Source organism: Nomascus leucogenys, chromosome 12 (genome assembly GCF_006542625.1).
Source record: "Nomascus leucogenys isolate Asia chromosome 12, Asia_NLE_v1, whole genome shotgun sequence".
Classification (NCBI taxonomy): Eukaryota; Metazoa; Chordata; class Mammalia; order Primates; family Hylobatidae; genus Nomascus; species Nomascus leucogenys.
In genome coordinates this window covers 22345383-22372274 of record NC_044392.1, presented here as the reverse complement: position 1 = coordinate 22372274, position 26892 = coordinate 22345383, and the positions used below count along the sequence as shown (strand labels likewise).

Below are 26892 nucleotides of genomic sequence, written 5' to 3'. Positions count from 1 at the left end.
GTTTTTTTCACATTTCTTGTGCTTGGTGCTTATTAAGCATTTTGATCTGTAGCTTTATGGTTTTCATCAAATATGGAACATTTTTGGCTATTTCTTTAAGTGTTTTTCTGTCCCTCCACCTCTTTTGAGGGAATTTGTTTACACATGTATTAGGCCATTAGTACTGAAGTTGTCCCGCAGATCACTAATGTTTACACATTTTTGCTCTTTTCTATTTGTGTTTGTTTTGGATAGTTTCTATTGCTATACCTTCAAGTTCATTAATCATTTTTTCCCATAATATCTAATCTGCTTTTAATCCTATCTAATTATTATTACTATTATTATTATTTTTGACATATAGAGTCTTGCTCTGTTACCCAGGCTGGAGTGCAGTGGCATGATCTTGGCTTATTGCAGCCTCGACCTCCTGGGCTCAAGTGATCCTCATACCTCAGCCTCCTAAGTAGCTGGGGCTACAAGTGTGTGCCACCACACCCAGCTAATTTTTTTGTATTTTTTTGTAGAGACAGGATCTTACTTTAATCCTATCTAGTATATATTTTCATCTCAGACATTTTTGCTTTCATCTCTAGAAGGTCAGTTTGGGTTTTTTAAATATCTTCCATGTCTCTAGTTAACTTTTCGAACATACAGAATGTAGTTAGATAACTTTTAGTGGTTTTGTCTGTTAATTCTAACATCTATTTTGGTTCTGGGTCAGTTTTGATTCATTGATTTTTCTCCTTATAGGCGTGTTTTCCTGCTTCTTTACATGTTTAGTAATTATTTTAGTCTGCCTTGTGCTGCTATAACAGAATATCACAGATGGGGGGCAATTTATAATGAGCAGAAATTTATTGGCTTACAGTTTGGGAAGCTGGGAAGTACAATATGCGAAGGTGCCAGCATCTGGTGAGAACCTTCTTGTGGTGATCATAACATGACAGAAAGCGAGAGGGTGAGAGAGAGAGAGAAAGAGGGAATGAGTCCACTTGTGCGATAATGACCCCATTCCTGCAATAATGGCATTAGTCCCTTTATCAGGGCAGAGCCCTCATGACTTAAACACCTCTTGAAAGGTCCACCTCTTAAGACTGTTATAATAACAATTAAATTTCAACACTAGTTATGAGGGGACAAACTTTTTTTTTTAAATTTGTGTCAATAACTTTATTTTTTATTATTATTATACTTTAAGTTTTAGGGTACATGTGTACAATGTGCAGGTTACATATGTATACATGTGCCATGTTGGTGTGCTGCACCCATTAACTCGTCTTTTAGCATGAGGTATATCTCCTAATGCTGTCCCTCCCCCCTCCCCCCACCCCACAACAGTCCCTGGAGTGTGATGTTCGAGGGGACAAACATTTAAACCTAGCAGTAATTTTGATTGGATGGCAGACATGAATTATGCCTTATTTGGATGCTGTATATTTTTGTTTTCATACAAATATTCGTTAGCTTTGTTTTGGGACACAATTAAGTTATTTAAAAAAAATTTGATCCTGTTAGGTCTTTAGGTGGGACAAGAGCAGTGCCCAATTTAGGGCTAATTATTTCTGAATACCAAGACAAAACTTTTCTGTGTACCAGATCCAATGTCCCATGAATCATGAGTTTTTACAGACTGGTTGGTTGGTACTGGTACTACTTCTATGCGAGTTCTGGCATTCTTACCTCTGATCCTTTTGGGTAGTTCTTTCCTTGGTCTTGGATAGTTTTCCCACATTTATACCCTGATCAGTACTTAGCTGAACACTTGAGGGAGATCTTCTGCTTATCTTGTGTAACTCTTTTCTCTCTGCTACTCTGTCCTCTGAACTCTAGCTGCTTTCGTCTCTCTAGACTGTTAACTCTGTCTCCTTAACTCAGAGAGTCAACTGGGGTCTTCCCGGATTCCCTCTCTGTGTGCTATGGCCTGGAAAACTCTCCCAAGGCATTAGGCTGGCACAATTGTAGGATTTGCTTTATTTATTTCTGGTCTCTCAGGGATCACTTTCTTTCATTGCCTGATATCCAGTGTCTTAAAAATGGTTTCATATTCTTTATCCTTGTTTTGTTGTTGTTACTTCAGGTAGGAAAGTAAATTTAGTTCCTCTGGATTTCTTTTTATATTTCCTGTACCTATATCTATACTATAATTCACTATATAGATTAATGTCTTTCAGAAGTTTTGGGAAATTATCGGTGATGATCTTTGACTCATGTCTGTACTGCATTCTGTCTTCTGTTTCTGGAGCTTTGATTAGATATATGTTAGATATTCTCATTCTGTCTTTGTCTCTTAATCTCTTTTTCATAGTTTCCCTCTTGTCTCTGTCCTACATTTTGGGTAATTTGTTCTAGGACATTACTGTTTTCTCTAGGTGTGTCTATTCTGCTATAACCCATCTATTATTAACTCAACAATTATATTTTTCCCCTAAGAGATTTTTTTTTTTTTTTGAGACAGGATCTCGCTGTGGCCCAGGCTGCAGTGCAGTGGCATGATCTTGGCTCACTGCAACCTCTGACTCTCGGGTTCAAGTGATTCTTGTGCCTTAGCCTCCCAAGTAGCTGGGACTACAGGCACACACCACCATGCCTGTTTTTTTTTTTTTTTTTTTTTTTGGTATTTTTAGTAGAGACAGGGTTCGCCATATTGGCCAGGCTAGTCTCGAACTCCTGGCCTCAAGCGATCCACCCACCTCAGCCTCCCAGAGTGCTGGGATTACAGGTGTGAGCCACTGTGCCTGGCCTCCCTTAAGAGTTCTGTTAGTTTGTTTCCACATCTGTCTCATCAAGTATAATAATTTTATTGCTTATTCATTTTTAGATTCTTTTTTTTTTTTTTTTTGAGATGGAGTTTCACTCTTGTCACCCAGGCTAGAGTGCAGTGGCACGATCTCAGCTCACTGCAACCTCCACCTCCGCATTCAAGTGATTCTCCCCCCTCAGCCTCCTGAGTAGCTGAGATTACAGGCATGCACCACCATGCCTGGCTAATTTTGCATTTTTAGTAGAGACGGGGTTTCACCATGTTGGCCGGGCTGGTCTCGAACTCCTAATTTCAGGTGATCCGCCCACCTCAGCCCCCCAAAGTGCTGGGATTACAGGTGTGAGCCACCATGCCCAGCCCATTTTTAGATTCTATCTTTTATTTCTCAAACATTTCATGCATAGTCTTATAAAATCTGCTATTGGTTATTTCTTCTGAGTCTCATTCATGGTGGTTTATTTACATTAGTATTTTGCAGCCTTTGCTTGTGGAGCTAATATTTCACTGACCTTGGCCATGGGATTCTCAGGACGTGAATCCAAGATGCTTTCTGGAAAAGAAGATTTGCGTGTGCCCCCTTCTGGAATCTGGGATTCATGCAGTAGTCCTACATTTGCCCATGTCTCTGACTTTGAAGTCAGCCCAAGGCTTAGTCTCTGGTTCTCAGTGCTGGTATTTTCCTGGGGACCACCCTGACCTTGGGTTTGCTTACTGCTTACAACTCCCACTCCATTTCTAACTTACTATTTTTTGTTTGTTCTTATTGTTTTTCATCCCTAGAGTCTTCTGTTTCTTCCTGCAAACTCAGTAATGCTTTGAAAAGTGTGTTCTCTTATGGATCTAGTTGGATTGTAATGGGAAGGTCCTTCAGAGTATTTAGTTCTTATATTGTCAGGAGGGGGAAATCCTAAAGACAATGTTTTTTAAATTGATATTTCCAATATATGAGCTGCATCTTGAGGTGATAAACTCCCTGTCACTTTCAGCCTTAAAGCAAGGGCTGTATAATTCTTTCTGTCAATGGATGAAAGATTAAACGACCAGTCCAACTCAGACATATTACAAATCCAGGACCTCAGGCTTAGGGTGTAACACCTAGATCAGTTTTTTTTTTTTTTTTTTTTTTTTTTTTTTTTTTTAAGACAGTCCTGCTCTGTCACCCAGGCTGGAGTGCAGTGGTGAGATCTCTGCTCACTGCAACTTCTGCCTCCCAGGCTCAAGTGATTCTTGTGTCTCAGCCACCCAAGTAGCTGGGATTATAGGCATGTGCCACCATGCCACGCTAATTTTTGTATTTTTAATAGAGACAAGGTTTTGCCATGTTGGCTAGGCTGGTCTTGAACTCCTGGCCTCAAATGATCTGCCTGCCTCGGCCTCCCAGAGTGCTGAGGTTACAGGTGTGAGCCATCACGCCTGGCCTAGATCACTGTTAATATAAATGAATACTATTCAGTTATGGTATTTATAATTTATCATCTGTGATCACTTCCAAATATTTTGTTTGGTTTTATTCAGAAGCAAAAGAAATGACTTCTTTGTATTAAAGATTTTTGTTTATGTTTAAATAGTTGATGTCGTTTTACATGTTGTCAATTTGAAAAAAGCGGTTTTATTCATGAATTTAACTATAAGAATCTCACTATACGTAAGTCATGCTGTTAGATGTTGTAAAAATACAAATATATAAGACATGGTTTCTAGTCTCATAGAATTTATATCTAGAAGAAGGAATAAAACAAGTTTTTATTTTTGTTTTACATCTCACATATGATATTCCAAATAATTAGGGCTCTGGTTACAATTCTCTACAATTGTTCACTCACTCATGGCAGGAAAACATAGCCTAGAGTCCTTTTTTTTTTTTTTCTTTTTTAATGAAGCCACAGCATTCTGCTTCTGTGCTTTTTATTATTTATTTATTTATTTATTTTTGAGATGGTGTTTTGATCTTGTTGCCCAGGCTGGAGTGCAATGGTGCAATCGTGGCTCACTGCAACCTCTGCCTCCCAGGTTCAAGCGATTCTCCTGTCTCAGCCTACTGAGTAGCTGGGATTACAGCATGCACCACCACGGCCGGCCGTTTTGTATTTTTAGTAGAGACAGGGTTTATCCATGTTGGTCAGGCTGATCTCAAACTCCCGACATCAGGTGACCCACCCACCTCGGGTCCCCAAAGTGCTGGGATTACAGGCGTGAGCCACTGTGGCCAGCCTTCTTTTTTTTTTTTTTCTGTATTGTTCATCTCACATATCTTTTGGAATGTCTGTTTACTATTTCATTCCCTGACATTACTTTCTCTCTTGCATATTTTCTATCTTTTTTTCCTTTCCTTCTGCATGATACCTTGTTTCTCTTATTTTATTTCAATAGTTTTTGGAGAACAGGTGGTTTTTGGTTACACGGATAAGTTCTTGAGCAGTGATTTCTGAGATTTTTGGTGTACTCGTGATGTGGTTTGGCTGTGTCCCCACCCAAATCTCATCTTGAATTGTAGTTGCCATAATCCCCACATGTTGTGGGAGGGACCAGGTAGAGATGGTTGAGTCATGAGGGCTGTTTCCCTCATTCTGCTCTTGTGATAGTGAATTAGTTCTCATGAGATCTGATGATTTTATTTATTTATTTATTTATTTATTTTTGAGATGGAGTCTCACTCTGTTGCCCAGGCTGGAGTGCAGTGGCGCAATCTCAGCTCACTGCCACCTCCGGCTCCTGGGTTCAGGCGATTCTCCTGCCTCAGCCTCCCAGGTAGATGGGATTACAGGTATGCACTACCATGCCCAGCTAATTTTTTGTATTTTTAGTAGAGACAGGGTTTCACCATGTTGGCCAGGCTAGTCTGAAACTCCTGACCTCAGGTGATTCGCCTGTCTCAGCCTCCCAAAGTGCTGGTATTACAGGCATGAGTCACTGTGCCTGGCCAGATATCTGATGGTTTTATAAAGGGCTTCTTCCTTTTCTGGGCTTTCATCCTTCTCCTTCCTGCTGCCATGAAGAAGGGCATGTTTGCTTTCCATTCTGCCATGATCGTAAGTTTCATGAGGCCTCCCCAGCTCTGTGAACTGTGAGTCAGTTAAATCTCTTTCCTTTATAAATTACCCTGTCTTGGGTATATCCTTATAGCAGTGTGAGAATGGACTAATACAACCCATCACCCGCTGAGCAGTGTACACTGTATCAAATATGTAGTCTTTATTCCTCACCCCCCCTCCTAATCTTCCCCCTCAGTCCCCAGAGTCCATTATATCATTCTTATGCCTTTGCATCCTCATAGCTTAGCTCCTATTTATAAGTGAGAACATACAATATTTGGTTTTCCATTCCTGAGTTACTTCACTTAGAATAATGGTCTCAAACTCCATCCAAGTTGCTGCAAATGCCATTATTTCATTTCGTCTTATAGCTAAGTAGTATTCCATAGTGTGTATATACCACATTTTCTTTATCTGCTCATTGCTTGATGGGCATTTAGGTTGGTTCCATATTTTTGCAGTTGCAAATTGTGCTACTGTAAACATGCATGTGCATGTGTCTTTTTCATATAATGACTTATTTTCCTGTGGGTAGATACCCAGTAGTGGGATTGTTAGATTGAATGGTGGTTCTACTTTTAGTTCTTTGAAGAATCTCCATACTGTTTTCCATGGTGGTTGTACTAGTTTACATTCCCACCAGCAGTGTAAAAGTGTTCTCTTTTCACCACATCCAAGCTGACATTTAGTTTTGATTTTTTAAATTATGGCCATTCTTGCAGTAGTAGGGTGATATTTCATTGTAGTTTTAAATTGCATTTTCCTGATAATTAGTGATGTTGAGTATTTTTTCATGTTTGTTGGCTGTTTGTATATCTTCTTTTGAGGATTGTCTATTCATGTCCTTTGCCCACTTTTTGGTGAAATTATTTGTTTTTTTCTTGCTGACTTGTTGGAGTTCATCATAGATTCTGGGTACTAGTCCTTTGCTAGATGCATAGTTTATGAATATTTTCTCCCTCTCTGTGGGTTGTCTGTTTACCCTGCTGATTATTTCTTTTGCTGTGTAGAAGTTCTTTAGTTTAATTAGGTCCCATCTATTTATTTTTGTTTTTGTCACATTTGCTTTTGGGTTCTTGGTCATGAATTCTTTGCCTAAGCCAATGTCTAGAAGAGTTTTTCTGACGTTATCTTCTAGAATTTTTATGGTTTCAGGTCTTTAAGTCGTTGATCCATCTTTTGACTTTCGTATAAGGTGAGAGATGAGGATCGTTTCATTCTTCTACATATGGCTTGCCAATTATCCCAGCACCATTTGTTGAAAAGGGTGTCCTTTCCCCACATTATGTTTTTGTATGCTTTGTTGCAGATCAGTTGGCTGTAAGTATCTGACTTTATTTCTGGATTCTCTAGTCTGTTCCATTGGTCTATGTGCCTGTTTTTATACCTGTACCATGCTGTTTCAGTAACTATAGCCTTGTAGTATAATTAGAAGTCAGGTAATGTGATGTTTCCAGATTTATTCTTTTTGCTTAGTATTTCTTTGGCTTTCTGGGCTCTTTTTTGGTTCCACATGAATTTTCGGATTTTTTTTTTCCAGTTCTGTGAAGAATGGTGATGGTATTTTTGATGGGAATTGCATGGAATCTGTAGATTGAGTTTGGCAGTATGGTCATTCTCACAATATTGATTCTACCCATCCATGAACATGGGATGTGTTTCCATTTGTTTGCGTCATATGCAATGTTTTTTCAATAGTGTTTCATAGTTTTTCTTGTAGAGATCGTTCATCTGCTTGGTTAAGTATATTCCTAAGTATTTTCTTTGCTTTTTCTTTCTTTCTTTTTTTTTTTTTTTTTTTTTTTTTTTGCAGCTGTTGTAAAAGGGATTGATTTCTTGATTTGATTCTTAGCGTGGTTTTCTTGGTGTATAGCAGTGCTACTGATTTGTGTACATTGATTTTGTAACCTGAGAATTTACTGAATTCATTTATCAGATCTAGGAGCTTTTTGGTTGTTTGTCATGCAGAGAGAGGTACGTACAAATGCTTGACCAGATTGCCCGGCAGATGATTGATTTCTACAAAGACTTGGTAACTCAGCGAATGATGGACCAGCGCATTTTAGAAGAATTGTATAATTTCAAACATGTTATTGAAGAACTGACCAGGTAAAAACTATGATTATCTTAAACACAAAACAAAAGTCAATGTCATGTCTCTAAAGGGAGTAAAAAATATTTAGGGAAAGTGGAATGGTTAAAGGCCAAGGTTCTTCTGTTTCCTTTTCATGTTTAGCAAGAGTACAAAAAGAACTAGATGTTATTGTAGATATAGATATAGATAAATGGGTTATGCAAGTTCACATAAAAATGAAGATTCTGTATATATTTGACATGGAAAAGACTTACTCTTTCTTCTAAAATATAGATGTTGCTGGGCATGGTGGCTCACACCTGTAATCCCAGCACTTCTGGAGGCTAAGGCAGGAGGATCACTTGAGGTCAGGAGTTTGAGACCAGCCTGGCCAACATGGTAAAACTCCGTCTCTACTAAAAATACAAATAATTAGCCAGGTGTGGTGGCACATGCCTATAATCCCAACTACTGGGAGGTTGAGGCAGGAGAATCACTAGAACCCGGAGGTGGAGGTTGCAGGGAGCTGAGATCATGCCACTGCACTCTAGCCTGGGTGACAGAGCGAGACCCTGTCTCAGAAAACAAAAATAACATAAAATAAAATACAGATGTTTACCTTAATCAGGTTTATAGAACAGTGCCATAATTATGGATGTTAACATTATGGATGTTAACATCTCAAAGAGAATAAGTATCATATAGCCATCAAAGTTAGTGATCATCTAACTTCTAACCTTGAAGCAAGATGGTTAGTGGTGAGAATAAAGAAGATAGGATAGTCATATCAGAAAGTGGGGTAGACCAGCATGGAGGACTTGCATGTCAGCATCTGCCTCCCTCCATTCTAAAGGATCTCCCCTACATCTTCTTTCTGTCTGATTCCTGCCAGCCTGATTCCATTTCCAAACCTGGCAAGATTCCATCTAGAATGTACACTCAATTTCTTGATTTGGTTTATAAGGTAGAAAAACTGGGAAGGGAGGTACACATGATAACTGAGAAGATTCCTAAGTATAAATCTGATTTTCTCGGTAGAAACTTTTTAGAAATCTCCAAATATGAATTAAAAATTTATTTGATTTATTTCAGGGAACTGTGTCTAGTTAGGGCACATGATGTGAAATTAACAAAGAAAACAGAAAAAGCCCACAAGGATTTGGCACAAGCTCTTTTAGATGCGGAAAAGAATGCCAAGTGAGTTGCTTCAAGTTTGTTTAGCTTACATAGGGGAAAGGGAAGAAGCTTATGTAGCTTCTCAAATAATATATATGATACTAACTTCTTGAATTCTAAAAGCACATATAGATAGCTTACTTTATCTGAATTTAGTTGATTTCTCATTCTGGGTGCAAAGAAGGTAAAACATGATTTTTTCTCTTGGAGATAGACTGTTGCTTTCTGCATTAATCATTTTTGTTGAGTGAGGATTGCAGGCTATTACTTTCTGGTTTTCTACAAGAAAGTGTAAAGAAACAGTGAGCATAGATAGCATAGATTCTGGAACCATACTGTTTGCTGTGTGACCTTGGGGAAGTCACTTAACTTTTCTGGGCCTAAGTTTGCCCATATGTAAAATTGGGATAACAATATTACCTACCTCATAGGGTTATTACGAGTATTAAAGGAAGTAGTATAAGTAAAGCACTTAGAATGGTGCTTGGCATATAGTCAGCACTATGACAATATGAAATATTCTTATTCTGGTTGCTTTTAATGAAATTTTATGTCATGAAATATTTCAAACATTCAGAAAAAGAAAGCATTATAGTGAGTACTCATTTACCTTTCATGAATTACCAAATGTCAGCCATTATGTCATACTTGTTTCACACCCCATTTTTAGGAAACAAAATTTTATAGAAATATTTGGAGATTTAGGCCAGGCATAGTGGTTCATGCCTGTAATCCCAGCACTTTGGGAGGCTGAGGCAGGAGAATCACCTGAGGTTGAGAGTTTGAGACTAGCCTGGCCAACATGGCAAAACCCCATCTCTACTAAAAATACAAAAATTAGCTGGATGTGGAGGTGCTTGCCTGTAATCCTAGCTCCTTGGAAGGCTGAGGCATGAGAATTGCTTGAACCCAGGAGGCAGAGGTTGCAGTGAGCTCAGTTTGTGCCACTGCACTCCACCCTGGGTGACAGAGTGAGATTCTGTCTCAAAAAAAGAAAAATATGTGGAGATTTAAAAAAATACATCTATATCTATGTCTCTATCTCTATATATCTCCATTCTGCTTCTTCCCTCCCCAGAGTTAATCACTAATCAATAGTTGGTATGTAACTTTCCTATCCATGTTTTTATATTTTACTATAATACATAGTTACATATAAAAAAATTTGCGGCTGGGCACAGTGGCACACGCCTGTAATCTCAGCACTTTGGGAGGCTGAGGTGGGCGGATCGCTTGAGGCCAGGAGTTCGAGACTAGCCTGGCCAATATGGCGAACCCTGTCTCTACTAAAAATACAAAAAATTAGCTGACGTGGTGGCATGTACCTGTAGTCCCAGCTACTTGGGAGGCTGAGGCAGGAGAATTGCTTGAACCCAGGAGGTGGAGATTGCAGTGAGCTGAGATTGCGCCACTGCACTCCAGCCTGGGCGACAGAGCAAGACTCCATCTCAAAAAAAAAAAAATTTTGCTTTTACCAACTAAATACTATTCTTTTGAGATCTTCTCATTATGATGCATATAGAACAAATAAATTTTTTCTGCACTATAATATTAACCATATGACTAAATTATAATTTATGTATTAATGTATAATTTATGTATCAATCACTCAGAATGGATTTTTCCATTTGCTTGGTAGATTTTTCTCCATCCCTTTATTTTGAGCATATGGGTGTCATTGCATGTGAAATGAGTCTCTTGAAGATAACATACCAATGGGTCTTGTTTCTTTATCCAGCCTGCAACTCTGTGCCTTTTAATCAGGACATTTAGCCCATTTACATTTAAGGTAAACCAGTAAAGATATATATAGATTTGATCCTGTCATCATGTTAGCTGGTTATAATGCAGACTTGTTTGTGTGGTTGCTTCATAGTGTCACTGGTCTGTGTACTTATGTGTTTTTTAATAGCGGCTGGTAATGGTCTTTCCATATTTAGTGCTTCCTTCAGGAGCTCTTTTAAGGCAGATCTGGTGGTAATGAATTTTCTCAGCACTTGCTTGTCTGTAAAGGATCTTATTTCTCCTTCACTTATGAAGCTTAGTTTGGACATATATAAAATTCTGGGTTGGAATTTCTTTTTTTAAAGAATGTTGAATATTGGCTTCCAATCTCTTCTGGCTTGTAGGGTTTCTGCTGAGAGGTCCACTGTTAGTCTGATGGGCTTCCTCTTGTAGGTGACCTGACTTTTCTTTCTAGATGCCTTTAACTTTTTTTGTTTTATTTTGACTTTTGAGAATCTGATGATTATGTGCCTTGAGGATGATCTTCTTGTGAAGTATTGTACTGGGATTTTCTGCATTTTCTGAATTTGAATGTTGGCTTCTCTAGCTAGGTTGGGAAAATCCTCATGAATGATACCCTAAAATATGTTTTCCAAGTTGCTTACACTCACCCTATCTCTTTCAGGGACATCAATGAGTCATAGATTTGCTATCTTTACATAATCCCACATTTCTCCAAGGTTTTGTTCATTCCTTTTTATTCTTTTTTCTCTGTTCTTGTCTCTCTTATTTCAGAAAACCAGTCTTCAAGTTCTGAGATTCTTTCTTCAACTTGGTTTATTCTGCTATTAATACTTGTAATTGCATTATGAAGTTATTGTAGAACATTTTTTTCAGCTCTATCAGTCCAGTTACAGTCTTTTCTATACTGGCTATTTTGTCTGTCAACTCCTTTATCATTTTATTGTGATTCATAGCTTCCTTGAATTGGGTTTCAGCATACTCCTGCATCTTAATGATCTTTATTCCTATCCATAGCATCAATTCTGTTTGTGTCATTTCTGCCATCTCAGCCCAGTTCAGAACCCTTGCTGGAGAGGTGGTGCAATCATTTGGAGGAAAGAAGGCACTCTGGCTTTTTGAGTTGTCAGAGTTCTTGTGTTGTTTTTTTCTCATATTTGTGGGCTGATGTTTGTTTCATCTTTGAAGTTGCTGATATTTGGGTGTTTTTTCCCCCTTTTATCCTATATGATGACATCGAGAGTTTGATTGTGGTATAAAGTGGATTAAACCAACTGGCTTTATTTCTGGAAGATTCTAGGGGCCAACGCTCAGCTTCCAACTCCTGGACCGTGTACTCCAACTCTGGGGGACTTGTATTGGGACCAGCTTTGTTCTCTGCTCCCTGAGGTTAGGAATCCACTGCACTGGGGGAGCTGAGGTGCTCCTGGACCACTGGTCACTACACTCTGATGGGTGGTGTCAGCCAAAGCCTTTCATAGTGCTGTGGCAGTGGGATCTGCCCTTGTTTTCATGTGTCAGCAGCAGCGGTAGTGGCAGTGTTGTGGGGGTGCATTCTCGTTGGCTGCAACAGGTGCTGGGGTGCCTGCTTCCGTGTGGGTGTCACCACAGAGTGGAGGCAGCACAGCTGGAAGAGGGTTGGGGGGCCCCTGCTGGTAACTGTGTGCACAGTTATGCTGGTGGTGGTCTTAGCATGGGGGCGAGGCTCTGGCAGGTGCAGGTCTATGTGCATTCTCTGTGAGCTGCAGGCAGGGGTGGTCACTCAGGGCAGGGGAGAGTCCACTGTTCTCTGAGCTTAGTTTTACTCTTGGAGGAGTGTTGCCACTAAGGGCAGGGTGCTGGTGGGGGTGGGACTGGCTGGGTGTCTGCCCACCAAGGCTGTCACTGTAATGGATCAAAGCCTTGTGGCAGGGGTTGGGGGGGAGGCTGTGAAAGGGCAGAATGTACTACTGCCATATCAGTGGCAGGGCAGGGTGCATGCACACATGCATGCTGGCGAGGCAAGGAAAGCAAAACATGCCTGCACACACATGGGCCGGCAAAGTGATGTGGGGTGTTGCCATGGGCCTGGGGGAAGCTGCAGTATTGAGAGGGAGCAGGCAGGCTGGTGCTATGGGTCTTGTTTCTGTGTACATGTACTCACATGTATATGTATAGTTAAAACCAAAATTGTATTATATGCACTATTCTACAATCAGTATTTTTTCAGTTAAGAGTGTCTACCTATTTCAGGCCATAGTCACCAAAACAGCGTGGTACTGGTATAAAAATAGGCATGTAGACCAATGGAACAGAATAGAGAATCCCGAAATAAACCCAAATACTTACAGCCAATTGATCTTCAACAAAGCAAACAAAAACAAAGTGGGGAAAGGACACCCTTTGCAATAAATGGTGCTGGGATAATTGGCTAGTCACATGTAGGAGAATGAAACTGGATCCTCATCTCTCACCTTGTACAAAATCAACTCAAGATGGATTAAGGACTTAAACCTAAGATCTGTACTATTAAAATTATAGAAGATAACATTGGAAAACCCCTTCTAGACATTGGCTTAGGCAAGGATTTCATGACCAAGAACCCCAAAGCGAAAGCAATAAAAACAAAGATATATATCTGGGACCTAATTAAACTAAAGAGCGTTTGCACAGCAAAAGGAACAGTCAGCAGAGTCAACAGACAGCCCACAGAGTGGGAGAAAATCTTCACAATCTATACATCTGACAAAGGACTAATATCCACAGTCTACAATGAACCCAAACAAATCGGTAAGAAAAAAACAAACAATCACATCAAAAAGTGGGCAAAGGACATGAATAGACAATTCTCAAAAGAAGATATACAAATGGGCAACAAACATATGAAAAAATGCTCAACATCACTAATGATAAGGGAAATGCAAATCAAAACCACAATGCAGTACCACCTTACTCCTGCAAGGATGGCTATAATCAAAAAATCAAAATCAGATGTTGCCATGGATGCGGTGATTAGGGAACACTTCTACACTGCTAGTGGGAATGTAAACTAATACAGCCACTGTGGAAAACAGTGTGGAGATTCCTTAAAGAACTAAAAGTAGAACTACCATTTTATCCAGCAATCTCACTACTGGGTATCTACCCAGAGGAAAAGAAGTCATTATATGAAAAAGATACTTGCATGGGCATGTTCATAGCAGCACAATTCACAATTTCAAAATCGTAGAACCAACCCAAATGCCCATCAATCAACGAGTGGATAAAAAAACTATGGTATATGTATATGATGGAATACCACTCAGCCATAAAAAGGAGTGAATTAATGGCATTTTCAGTGACCTGGATGGGATTGGAGACCATTATTCTAAGTGAAGTAACTCAGGAGTGGAAAACCAAACACTGTATGTTCTCACTGATACGTGGGAGTTAAGCTATGAGGATGCAAAGGCATAAGAATAATACACTTTGGGGACTTGGGGGAAAGAGTGGGAGTGGGATGAGGGATAAAATACCACAAATATGGTGCAGTGTATACTGCTTGGGTGATGGGTGCACCAAAATCTCACAAATCACCACTAAAGAACTTACTCATGTAACCAGATACCACCTGTACCCCAATAACTTATGGAAAAATAAAATTTAAAAATTAGGAAATAAATAAAAAATAAAAATAAAAAAAGAGAAGATGGCCGGGTGTGGTGGCTCACGCCTGTAATCCCAGCACTTTGGGAGGCCAAGGTGGGCAGATCATGAGGTCAGGAGATCAAGATCATCCTGGCTAACATAGTGAAACCCTGTCTCTACTGAAAATACAAAAAAAATTAGCTGGGCGCAGTGGCAGGTGCCTGTAGTCCCAGCTACTCGGGAGGCTGAGGCAGGAGAATGGTGTGAACCCGGGAGGCGGAGCTTGCAGTGAGCCTAGATCACGCCATTGCACTCCAGCCTGGGCGACAGAGCAAGACTCTCTCTCAAAACAAAACAAAACAAAACAAAAGACACAGAAACAAACAAATGATAAAAAGAATGTCTACGGCCAGGCACAGTGGCTCACACCTATAATCCCAGCACTTTGGGAGATCAAAGTGGGTGGATCACGTGAGGTCAGGAATTCGAGACCAGCCTGACCAACATGGAGAAACCCTTGACCAACATGGAGAAACCCTTTCTCTACTAAAAATACAAAATTAGCCGGGTGTGGTGCCACATTCCTGTAATCCCAGCTACTTGGGAGGCTGAGGCAGGACAATCGCTTGAACCTGGGAGGCAGAGATTGCAGTGAGCTGAGGTTGTGCCATTGTGCTCCAGCCTGGGCAACAAGAACAAAACTCCGTCTCAAAAAAAAAATAAAAAATAAAAAAATAAAAAGAATGTATCTACCCAGTAATGGGATTACTGGGTTAAAGGTATTTCTGGTTCCAGATCCTTGAGGAAAGGCCACATCGTCTTCCATAATGGTTGAACTAATTTACACTCTTTGGGAGACTTTTAATTACTGATTCAATCTTGTTACTCATTATTGGTCTGTTCAGGTTTTCTGTTTCAATTTTGTAGGTTGTATGTGTTCAGGAGTATATCTAGTTTCTTCTAGGTATTCCAATTTGTTAGAGGATTGTTCATGATTATATTTCAGTGGTATCAGTTATATCTCTTTTTGTTTGTTTCTGATTTTATTTGCTTGAGTCGTCTCTCTTTTTTTCTTGGGTAGTCTAGCTAGAAGTTTATTGATTTTATTTTTTCAAAAAGTTAACTTTATTTTGTTGATATTTTGTAGTTTTTTAGTTTCTCTCATTTATTTCTGCTCTGACATTTATTATTTCTTTCTTTCTACTAATTTTGGGTTTTGTTTTTTCTCTCTTTTCTAGTTCTTGGAGGTACATCATTAGGTTGTTTATTTGAAATCTTTCTGCTCTTTTGATATAGATGTTTATTAATATGAACTTCCCTCTTAGCACTTAGTTTGATGGTTTTCTGTAGTGGTAACATTTGAATCCTTTCTCTTTCTCTTTTTTGTTTCTGCTCTGCCAGTGAGTTTTTTTTACGTTGATGTGTTTGCATGATGGTAGATATTGTCATTTTGTTTCTAACTTTTGCATTATCCCATTGGTCTTGTGCTTCATTTGTTTCAAGACATTTAAAAATTTTCTTCTTAATGTATTTACTGACCCAGTGATCATTCAGGAGCATGTTGTTTAACTTCCACATATTTGTACAGTTTCCAGTTTCTCTTGCTATTAATTTCTAGTTTTACTTCATTGTGGTCCGAGAAGATACTTGATATGTTTCCAGTTTTTAAATATGTGTTGAGACTTATTTTGTGGCCTAACATATGGTCACTTGTGGAGAATGTTCCATGTGCTGATGAGAAGAATGTGTATTCTGCAGATGTTGGAAAAAATGTTCTGTAAATTCCTGTAATGTCCATTTGTTCTAAAGTATTGCTTAAATCCAATGTTTCTTTGTTAACTTTCTGTCTAGATGATCTTTTGAATGCTGAGTGTAGGGTTTTGAAGGCCCCAACTATTATCGTATTAGCTTCCATCTATCTCTTTAGATCTAATGTTTGCTTTATACATCTGGGTGCTCCAGGGTTGGGTGCATATATATTTAGAGTTGTTATATCCTTTTCCTGAATTGATTCCTTTATCTTCATATAATGAACTTCTTTGTCTCTTTTTATAGATTTTGACTTAAATTCTGATTTATCTGATATAAGTATAGATACTCCTGCTTGCTTTGGTTTCTGTCTGCATAGAGTGTCTTTTTCCATCTCTTCACTTTTAGGCTATATGTTTTTGCAAGTGAAGTGAGTTTTTTGGAGGCAGCATATGTTTAGGTTGTATTTTTATATCCATTCAGCCAATCTATATCTTTTACATGGGGGAATTTAATTCTTTTATATTCAAGGTTATTATTGATAGGTGAGGACTTATTCCTGTCATTTTGTTAATTATATTCTGATTATTTTGTATAGCTTTTTCTCCTTTCTTCTTATTTTATTGTTTATCATTGCTGTTTGATGGTTTTCTGTAGTGGTAACATTTGAATCCTTTCTCTTTCTCTTTTTTGTTTCTGCTCTGCCAGTGAGTTTTTTTTACGTTGATGTGTTTGCATGATGGTAGATATTGTCATTTTGTTTCTAAATATAGGACTCCCTTCAGGCTGGTCTAGTGGTGATGAATTTCCTCAGTTTTTGCTTATCTGAGAAAGACTTCTTTTGTCCTTCACTTTTGAAGGATGGTTTTGCTAGGTACAGAATTCTTGGCTAGCAGGTTTTTTTCCCTTTTTTTTTTTTTTTTTTTTTTTGAGATGGAGTCTTGCTGTCACCAGACTAGAGTGTAGTGGTGTGATCTCAGCTCACTACAACCTCCGTTTCCCTGGTTCAAGCGATTCCCCTGCCTCAGCCTCCCGACTAGCCGAGACTACAGGCACGTGCCACCATGACTGGCTAATTTTTGTATTTTAGTAGAGACGAGGTTTCACCATGTTGGCCAGGATGGTCTCAATCTCCTGACCTCATGATCTGCCTGCATTGGCCTCCCAAAGTGTTGGGATTACAGGTGTGAAACACTGCTCCTGGCCTCTTTTTTTCCTTTCAGCATTTTGAATATATCATTCAATTCTTTCCTGGCTTAAGGTTTCTGCTGAGAAATCTATTAGTCTAATGTGGATTCCCTATGTGTAACTTGATGTTTTTCTCTTGCTGTTTTTAGAATTCTCCCTTGTCTCTGACTTTTGACAGTTTGACTGTAATATGCCTTAGAAAATATCTTTGTGGGTTGACTATCTTGGGGATCTTTGAGCTTCCTGTATCTGGATGTCTTTATCTCTTGCAAGATTTGGGAATTTTCAAGCTATTAGTTTATTAAATAGGTTTTCTATGTCTTTGTCCATCTTTTCTCTTTCTGAAACTCTCCAGATTAAAAAAAATTTGGTCACTTTATGGTGTCCCATATATCCACATAAGCTTTCTTCATTGTTTTCAATTCATTTCTCTCTCTACTTTTTAAAGTCTGAGTAGGTTTTTTCAAAAGACTTGTCTTCAAGATCAGAAATTCCTTCTTCTACTTGATACAGTCTATTGTTGAGGCTGTCAAATGTATTTTTTATTACATTTATTGAATTCTTCAGTTCCAAGGTTTTTTGTTTCATTCCTTTTTATGATACCTGTCTCTCTTGAGTTCCTCATCCAGATCATGGATTGTTTTCCTGATTTATTTGTGTTCTTTATCTGTGTGTCTTGTATCTCACTGGGTTTCTTTAATATCATTATTTTGAAATCTTTTTCAGACATTTTATAAATTTCCTTTCTGTTGAGATTTGTTACTAGATAATTATTTTTTCATGTTTCCCATGTTCTTACTTTGCTATCTGTGCATCTGATTTAATCGTCATTTTTTTCCAATTTTATGAAAAATTCTTTTTTTTTTTTGTTGAGACAGAATCTCACTCTGTTGCCAGGCTGGAGTGTACTGGTGTGATTTCGGCTCACTACAACCACTGCCTTCTGGGTTCAAGCTATTCTCCTGCCTCAGCCTCCCAAGTAGCTGGGACTACAGGCACATGCCATCACACCTGGTGAATTTTTGTACTTTTAGTAGAGATGGGTTTTTGCCATGTTGGCCAGGCTTGTCTTGAATTCCTGACCTTAAGTGATCCCGCCTCGGCCTCCCAAAGTGCTGAGATTACAGGCAAGAGCCACCAAACCTGGATAATTTTATGAAAAATTCTTTATAGAGGTGGGGTTCACTGTATCATCCAGGCTGGAGTGCAGTTGCATGATCGTGGCCAACTGCAGCCTTGACCTCAATGCTCAAGCAATCCTTACACATCAGCGTACTGAGTAGCTAGACTACAAGTACACACTAGAGTGCCTGGTGCCTGGGTAAAATTTTTTTTTTCCCTGAAATGTGGTCTTACTATGTTGTCAAGTCTGGTCTCAAACTCCTGGGTTCAAGTAATCCTCCTGCCTTGACTCTTAAAGTGTGTTTTCTTTTTTTCTTTTCTTTTCTTTTTTTTGCCAAAAATGACATTGGTATTTTGATAGGGGTTGCATTGAATTTGTAGATTGCTTGGGCAGTATATTCATTTTAATGATATAAATTCTTCTGATCCACTAGTATGGTATGGCTTTCAGTTTATTTGTGTCCTCTTCAATTTCTTTCATCAGTGTTTTGTAGTTTTTCTTGTACATATTTTTCACTTCCTTGATTAAATTTATTCCTAAATGTTCTTTTTTGGTAGCTATTATGAATGGGATGGCTTTCTTGATTTCTACTGGTTCATTGTTGGTGTATAGAAACACTACTGATTTTTGTATGTTGATTTTGTATCCTGCAACTTTACTGAATTTGTATATCAATTCTAAGAGTTTTTTTGGTGCCACTTTTAGGAGTTTTTAAAAAAATATATAAGATCTTGCTGTCTGCAAACAGGAACAATTTGACTTCCATCTTTCTAATTTGGATGCCCTTTATTTCTTTCACTTGCCAAATTAGCTAGAACTTTATGTATTTTTTTAATAAAAATGAGATCAAACATTTTATAATTTTAGCATTTTGGTTTTTTCATTTTGTATTATAACATGAAGAAATTTCCCATGTACCAAAGTATTAAGAATATGATTTTTAGCCAGGTACGGTGGCTCATGCCTATAATCCCAGCACCCCTGGGAGACTGAGGCGGGCGGATCACTTGATGTCAGGAGTTTGAGACCATCCTGGCCAATATGGTGAAACCCTGTCTCTACTAAAAATACAAAAATTAGCCAGGCGTGGAGGTTGCAGTGAGCCGAGATTGTGCCATTGCACTCCAGCCTGGGGGACAAGAGTGAAACTCTGTCTGAAAAAAAACAAAAAACAAAACAAAACAAAGATATGATGATGTTTAATTATCTACAGTGTTTTTTTTTAAAATCATAGAACTACATTATATTTTTATCTGTCTACTCTTTTGTTGTTGGACACTGAGATTGTTTCTGGATTTTTTGCTTTTGCTGTTAAATTAGGGTCATTAATTCTCTTTTGATAATTGAGGTCTAATTTTTAGAAAATAAAGTGCACAAATCTTAAGGGTATAGCTCAGTGAATTTGTACATGTGTATTCACCTGTATAATTTTTTTCTATTAGTTTGAACAAATGAAAGCCTCTAAGACGAGAAGAATTCTACTTCAGTGGCCTTTAATTCTTATTGCAAAGTCCTTGGGAGGAAGTGTTTCAAAAGATTTGTGAAATGCTAATTACATTATAACTTCTATGTTTGTATTTACTTCAGGAGGTCTTTTAATTTTTCTGTCGCCCAATCTGGAGTGCACTGGTGCGATCTTGGCTCACTGCAACCTCTGCCCCCCGGGTTCAAGCAATTCTCCTGCCTCAGCCTCCCAAATGGCGAGAACTACAGGCACGTGCCACCACACCTGGCTAATTTTTGTATTTGTAGAGATGAGGTTGCACCATGTTGCCCAGGCTGGTCTCAAATTCCTGACCTCAGGTGATCTACCTGCCTTGGCCTCCAAAGTGTTGGGATTACTGGCATGAGCCACTGTGCCCAGCCAGGAAGTCTTTTAATTTTAAATGAAGCTTCAGTGTAAATTAGAAGGAAAAAGATATTCTGGTAGACATAAAGAAACAATAGTTAAGAAAAGGTGCTTTATTTAAGGTTTTAAAGGGTTAAGGGACAATTTTCTTTAATCTTGTACTAATTATGTATAATTAAAAATTTTAGTGGCTCACAATTATTGGGCTTTGTACCTTTCATAAAGAATCTTAGGTCTATGAGCAAACTTTGACAATAAAACTGTTAGGTTATTGTTACTTGTATGCTGAATTTTTCATTAGATTTGGTGTTATTATACCATTGGAATGTCATGTCAGAATTCTAGTGAAAAATAAAGAATAAGATGAAAAGTGTTTAGAGCAAGGAACAATATATGAGATTTTTACTTTCATTAAGACTTTATAAGATTTATAAATTTAATGTGAATATTTTTCTTCTATTTCACTGTATATGTGTTATCAATATATTCAACAATTATACCATAATTACCTTATGATGAGTTTTTAAAGGAACACATTACCTATTTTAAAACAAATTTCTTTTTTAAAAAATATATGTGTCTATATTGTTAGTATAAATTAAATGAAGCTGTTTCTTAATTGTTTTTATAGAATGGTAGAAGAATATCATGACTTATATACATTACAAAGAGAAAGGATGGAGAATGATATGAAACAGTTAGTGACAGAAAGAGATATCTGGAGCTCAGCCACATATGAATTGGCCCTAAAGGTTAGTTCATCTGGATTCACAACTCACACTTCTTTTTTGGCTAAAGGTTCATTCTACAGTTTTAAAATTTGTTTTTTGTTTGTTTGTTTGTTTTGAAAGAGTCTTACTCACTCTGTTGCTCAGGCTGGAGGTCAGTAATGTGATCTTGGCTCACTGCAACCTCTGACTCTTGGGTTCAAGCAATTCTCCCGCCTCAGCCTCTTGAGTAGCTGGGATTACAGGCATGAGCTGCCACACCTGGCCTATTTTGCGGTTTTCAATAATCTAGACAAAGACTCAAAAAAATGAGGATGTATATTTGTTGATGTATAATGTAAGTTTTGTGGGCTTTGAAAAGGAAAAGTTGAATTTCTTCTTTTTATTCTTGCATTTGTTGGGTACGTAGCTATTACACAATTAAGGGATCTTTTTTTTTTAAGGGCAGAATCTATGAAATATGAATAAGTGTTCTTTTTCTGTTGTTTGGGAACATGTTAAAATTTTCAACTTTAATTTATACTAATAATAAAGTAGGAAAGGTGGTTCTTATCTCTTCACACAAGGTGACCATATTTGGATCACTGGATATCACACTCTGATTCTCTTTAAAAAAAAAAAAAGAAAACAGGGTCTCACTCTGTTGCCCAGGCTGGAGTGTACTGGTGAGTGGTGCAATCACAGCTTACTGTGGCCTTGACCTCCTGGGCTCAAGCAATTCTCCCACCTCAGCGTCTTGAGTAGCTGGGATTACAGGTGTGCACCACCACTCCTGGCTAATTTTTAATTTTTTGTAGAGATGGGATTTCTCTATGTTGCCCTGGATAGTCTTGAACTCCTAGGCTTAAATCATCCTCCTGCCTCAACCTCTCAAAGTGCTGGGATTACATTCATGAGCCACTGTGGCTGACCCACTCTCTGATTCTGTTACCTTGGTACACAAGATGACAAATGAATTGAAATATGGTACCCTGTGGACCATTATAGTAATACTTTAGGGAAATAGCAAAGTCACACAATATTCTATATTTCTAAAATGTTTACTTGTTGGTTGCCTATTCTGACAACTGGGACTTCTAGGTACAGTGAATTTTGATCCTCAAAAGATTAAAAAATGAGTTCAGTTAAATTGGTTCACTGGTCTACTGGTGGCAGGTCACAGCGTTCTCCATGGAGATATACTGCATTAATGCATTAATACATCTGCATTAGAGCTCTGTATTAACCCTGCCACATGTAGTAGTTTGTCAGTTATTTGGAAGAAAATGTAGAAGGCATCCCTGTCAAGTGTCCTAAAGCTAGAGAGAAAGCTAATACACTAGATGGTGGAATCAAGACTTGTTATTTAGGAAAGTTCATTTACTTACTAGAGGTAATTATTAGAAATCTAGATCGTTACTGGGGACATGCTAGAGGCATTTCCATTCAAGAGAGGAGAAAGGATTTCTGCTATCACTGGAGGTCCTAATTCAGTAATAACATGCAAATAAGATCAAGAGATATAACTACTTAAAAGAAGCAGCAAAATCTCTTTAAAAATTTTTTTTCCCACTGATTTCTTTAGCAAAAATCCCCAGTACATTGTTGAATAGAAGTGGTAAAAGTGAATATTCCTGTTCTCAGTCTTACGGGGAAGACATTCTGCTTTCACCATTAAGTACAATATTTACTGTAGGCTTTCATATATACCCTTTAATGGGTTGTGGAAGTTCCCTTCAGTTTTTCATTTGTTTAGAGTTTAATCATAAATAGGTGCTGTATTTAGTCAAATATATTTTCTGTGTCAATTGAGATTACTACATCTTGATTTCCTTTTACTTTATTAACATATTACATTGTTTTTAACACCTTTATTGAAGTACAATTGATATACAGAAAAAACAAATCTACACATGTTTAATATATTCAATTTGACATTGAACATTTACATACACTCATGATACCCTCATGACAATCAAGGTAATAAACATATCCACATTAACTGTTTATATTTATTTTATTAATTAATTTTAAATTTTATTTTAGATTCAGGGGTACATGTGCAGGATAGCTACATGGATATATTGTGTAAATCATAAGATTTGGGCTTCCAGTGAGCCCATCACCCAAATATTGAACATTGTGTCCAATAGGTAAATTCTCAACTGTTGGTCGTTTCCTACCCTCCCCACTTTTGGAGTCACCAGTGTCTATTATTTTCGTCCTTGTGTCCATGTATACCCATTGTTTAGTTCCCACTTACAAGTGAGAACATGCAGTATTTGATTTTCTGTTTCTGAGTTTTTTTCACTTAATTGCCTTCAGCTCCATCCATGCTGCTTCAAAGCACATAGTTTCATTCTCTTCTATGGCTGCATAATATTCCATGGTATATACCACATTTTCTTTATCCAATTAATCACTGATGGACACTTCGGTTGATTCCATGACTTTGCTATTGTAAATAGTGCTGGAATAAACATATGAGTGCAGGTGTCTTTTTGATTAAATGATTTCTTTTCCTTTGGGTATATAACCACTAGTGGGATTGCTGGGTCAGATGGTAGTTCCATTTTTAGTTCTTTGAGAAATCTCCATACTGTTTTCCATAGGGGTTGAACTAATTTACATTCCCACCACAGTATATAAGTGTTCCCTTTTCTCTGCATCCTCACCAACATCTGTTTTTTTTTTTACTTTTTAATAATAGCTGTTCTGACTGTTGTGAGATGGTATCTCATTATGGTCAAAGTCACTATTATTTCCTGATAATGCAATTATCTACCTAGCAAAGATAAATTTAAATATTATTTGAATTAATTAGCCTTTAATAATGTTGCTGAATATAAGATAAATATACAATTTTTTAACAAACATTGGGCAAATAATGCAATTTTCTACCCAGAAAAAAATAAATTTAAACATTATTTGAATTATTTAGCCTTTAATAAAGTTGATGAATACAAGATAAATACAAAAAAACCCCAACATATTACCTATATACCAATAATAAACACTAGAAATGCAAAGAGGGAATAAATTTAATAAGAAGGGATAAGACCTATATCTTGAAAACACTAAAACCATACTAAAGAACTTAAAAGAAAACTAAAAGGAGAGCTGTTTAGCTTATCACTGGTTGAGAACTATAATCAATATTGTATAGATGTCAGTTCTCTCCAAATTAATCTTGAAATTTGATATAATTCCACTAAAAATCTCAATAACAATTTTATTTTTAGGAATTTGGCAAGTTGTTTATAAAACCCATCTGGAAGAATCTGAATATGAGAATATTAAAACATTTTAAAAGAAGATTAATAAAAATAACTTGTACTTTTAGACATCAAAATGTATTATAAAGTCAAAGTAACTGAGAAAATGTGTTACTTGTGTTAGAATAGATAAATACAACAGAACAGAATAGAATGGTCAGAAATAGACTCACCTATATATGGGATATTCAAATTGGGTTGGCACAATAGATTATTCAATTGTTAAAAAATGTAGATCTCGGCTGGGCGTGATGGCCAATGCCTATAATCCCAGCACTTTGGGAGGCCAAGGCAAGTGGATCACCTGAGGTCAGGAGCTCGAGATCAGCCTGGCCAACATGGTGAGACCCCGTCTCTACTAAAAATACAAAAATTTGCTGGGCATGTTGGCGGGTGCCTGTAATCCCAGCTACTGAGGAAGCTGAGGCACGAGAATTGCTTGAACTCAGGAGGTGGAGGTTGCAGTGGGCCGAGATCACACCACTGCACTCCAGCCTGGGCAACAGAGTGAGACTGCATCTCAAAAAACAAAACAAAACAAAACAAATTTAGATCCCTACCTCATTAAAAAGATACCTAAAAAGTAAATCCCAGAGGGGAATAATTAAATGTTAAAAACAATGTAATTATAAACATAGTGAAGAAATTACGTGAGAATTTTCAAAAAAATAGTAGCTTTTGTGACATATAATTCACCCAATTAAAGTGTACAATTATGTGTTTTTTAGCATGTTCGCAGAACTGTGAAACCATCACCACAACCAATCTGAAAACTTCTTCATTACCCTCAAAAGAAACTCCATACATTTTAGCAGTCGCTTCTCATTACCCCCAACCCATTCAACTTAGGTAATCATTAATGCACTTTCTTTTCTCTCCAGGGTACATCTTTTTTTTTTTTTTCCTGAGACGGAGTTTCGCTCTGTTGCCCAGGCTGGAGTGCAGTGGCGCGATTTCTGCTCACTGCAACCTCTGCCTCCCGGGTTCATGCCATTCTCCTGCCTCAGCCTCCCAAGTAGCAGGGTACATCTTATAATTTAATGCACTCATATAATTTGTAAAGATCAAATATGTGTATTTAGGATAGACATCATCTAAAATATTTGTCCTTTCTTTGTGGTAGATACATTTGATTTACTCTTTTCTAGCTATTTTAGAATGTGCAATAGATTGTTGTAAACTATAGTCAGTATACCTATCTAACACTAGGACTTATTTCTTCTGTTAAATCATATACTTGTACCCATTAATCAACCTCTCTTTGTCTTCTCTCTCTCCTACCCTTCCTGGCCTCTAGTAACCACGAATCTACTCTATCTTCATGTGATCCACTCTTTTAGCTCCCACATGTGGGTACTTGCAAACTTTGTCTTTCTGTGACTTGGCTTATTTCACTTAACAAAATGACCTCCAGTTTCATCCATGTTGCTGCAAATGATAGGATTTTATTATTTTTCAATGGCTGAATAATATTTCCATTGGGTTTATATACTGTGTTTTCATTATTCATTCATTTGTTGATGGGCACTTCGGTTGATTCCATATATTGGGTATTGTGAATAGTGCTGGTATCTTTTGATATATTGATTTTCTTTCTTTAGGACATGTACCCAGTAGTGGAATTAATTGCTGGAGTATATGGTAGTTCTATTTTTAGTTTTTTGAGGAACCTCCAAAATGTTCTCCACAGTGGCTATACTAATTTACATTCCCACCAACAGCGTACAAGTGGAGACAAAAGTGACTCCATGTTGAATGCTAATGTGCCATGCTGACTTCTGATTAGCACCAGTCAAGTGAATGCCTCCTGATTTCTATTTACTTTTCTCAGTGTAAGAACAAAGCAACCTTGATGTTATCACACAAATTATAAGGCTGTGATGCTTACAGCATTCTTGCCTGTTCTGGAGGGTTGCTTTTGTGTTGCACAAAACAAGCATACCCTTTGTTTATGGTATATAAGCCTTGAGCCTGGGGAGTAACAGTGCAGAGATCTACATGTCTTGTGGCTACCCAAGACCATGCTTCTGTTAGTTTCCCCAATAAAACACCCTTTACCCACAAACTGGATTTGTCTGCCTTGGTTTTTGGTTTCTCAGCTCCTTCGGCATTTAGAAAATTCCTTGCATATATGGCCCTTTTATAGAACAGTTCTCCTTTCTCCACATCTTTGCAAGCATCTATGTTGCCTGTTTTTTGATACAATCCATTTTAACTGCGGTGAGATGATATCTCATTGTAGTTTTGATTTGCATTTCTTTGATGATTACTGATGTTGAACAGTTTTTCACATACCTGTTGGCCATTTGTATGTCTTCTTTGGAGAAATATCTATTCAGATCTTTTGCCCATTTTAAAATCAGATTATCTCCTTTTTTTTGCTATTGAGTTGTTTGAGCTCCTATAAATTCTGGTTGTAACTCCCTTGTCAGATAGATAGTTTGCAAATATTTTCTCTACCTCTGTAGATTTTCTCTTCACTTTGTTGATTGTTTCCTTTACCGTGCAGGTTTGTAGCTTGATGTAATTGCTTTTTCTTTCTTTTTGCTTTGGTTGCCTGTGCTTTTGAGGTCTTACATGAAAAATCTTTGCCCAAACCAATGTCCTAGAGTGTTTCCCCAATG

The 26892-nt window shown here is 37.7% G+C and overlaps 1 protein-coding gene across 1 annotated transcript in view; it reads left to right on the top strand.

Moving 5' to 3' along the window:
- The window catches only part of AXDND1 (axonemal dynein light chain domain containing 1), a 192567-nt gene that overhangs the window by 21035 nt on the left and 144640 nt on the right, over positions 1–26892 (top strand). The window contains exons 10-12 of the mRNA XM_003258953.2: positions 7744–7884; positions 8942–9046; positions 20918–21038. Coding sequence (XP_003259001.2) covers positions 7744–7884; positions 8942–9046; positions 20918–21038 — 367 coding nt within the window. The remainder of the gene's footprint in view (positions 1–7743; positions 7885–8941; positions 9047–20917; positions 21039–26892) is intronic.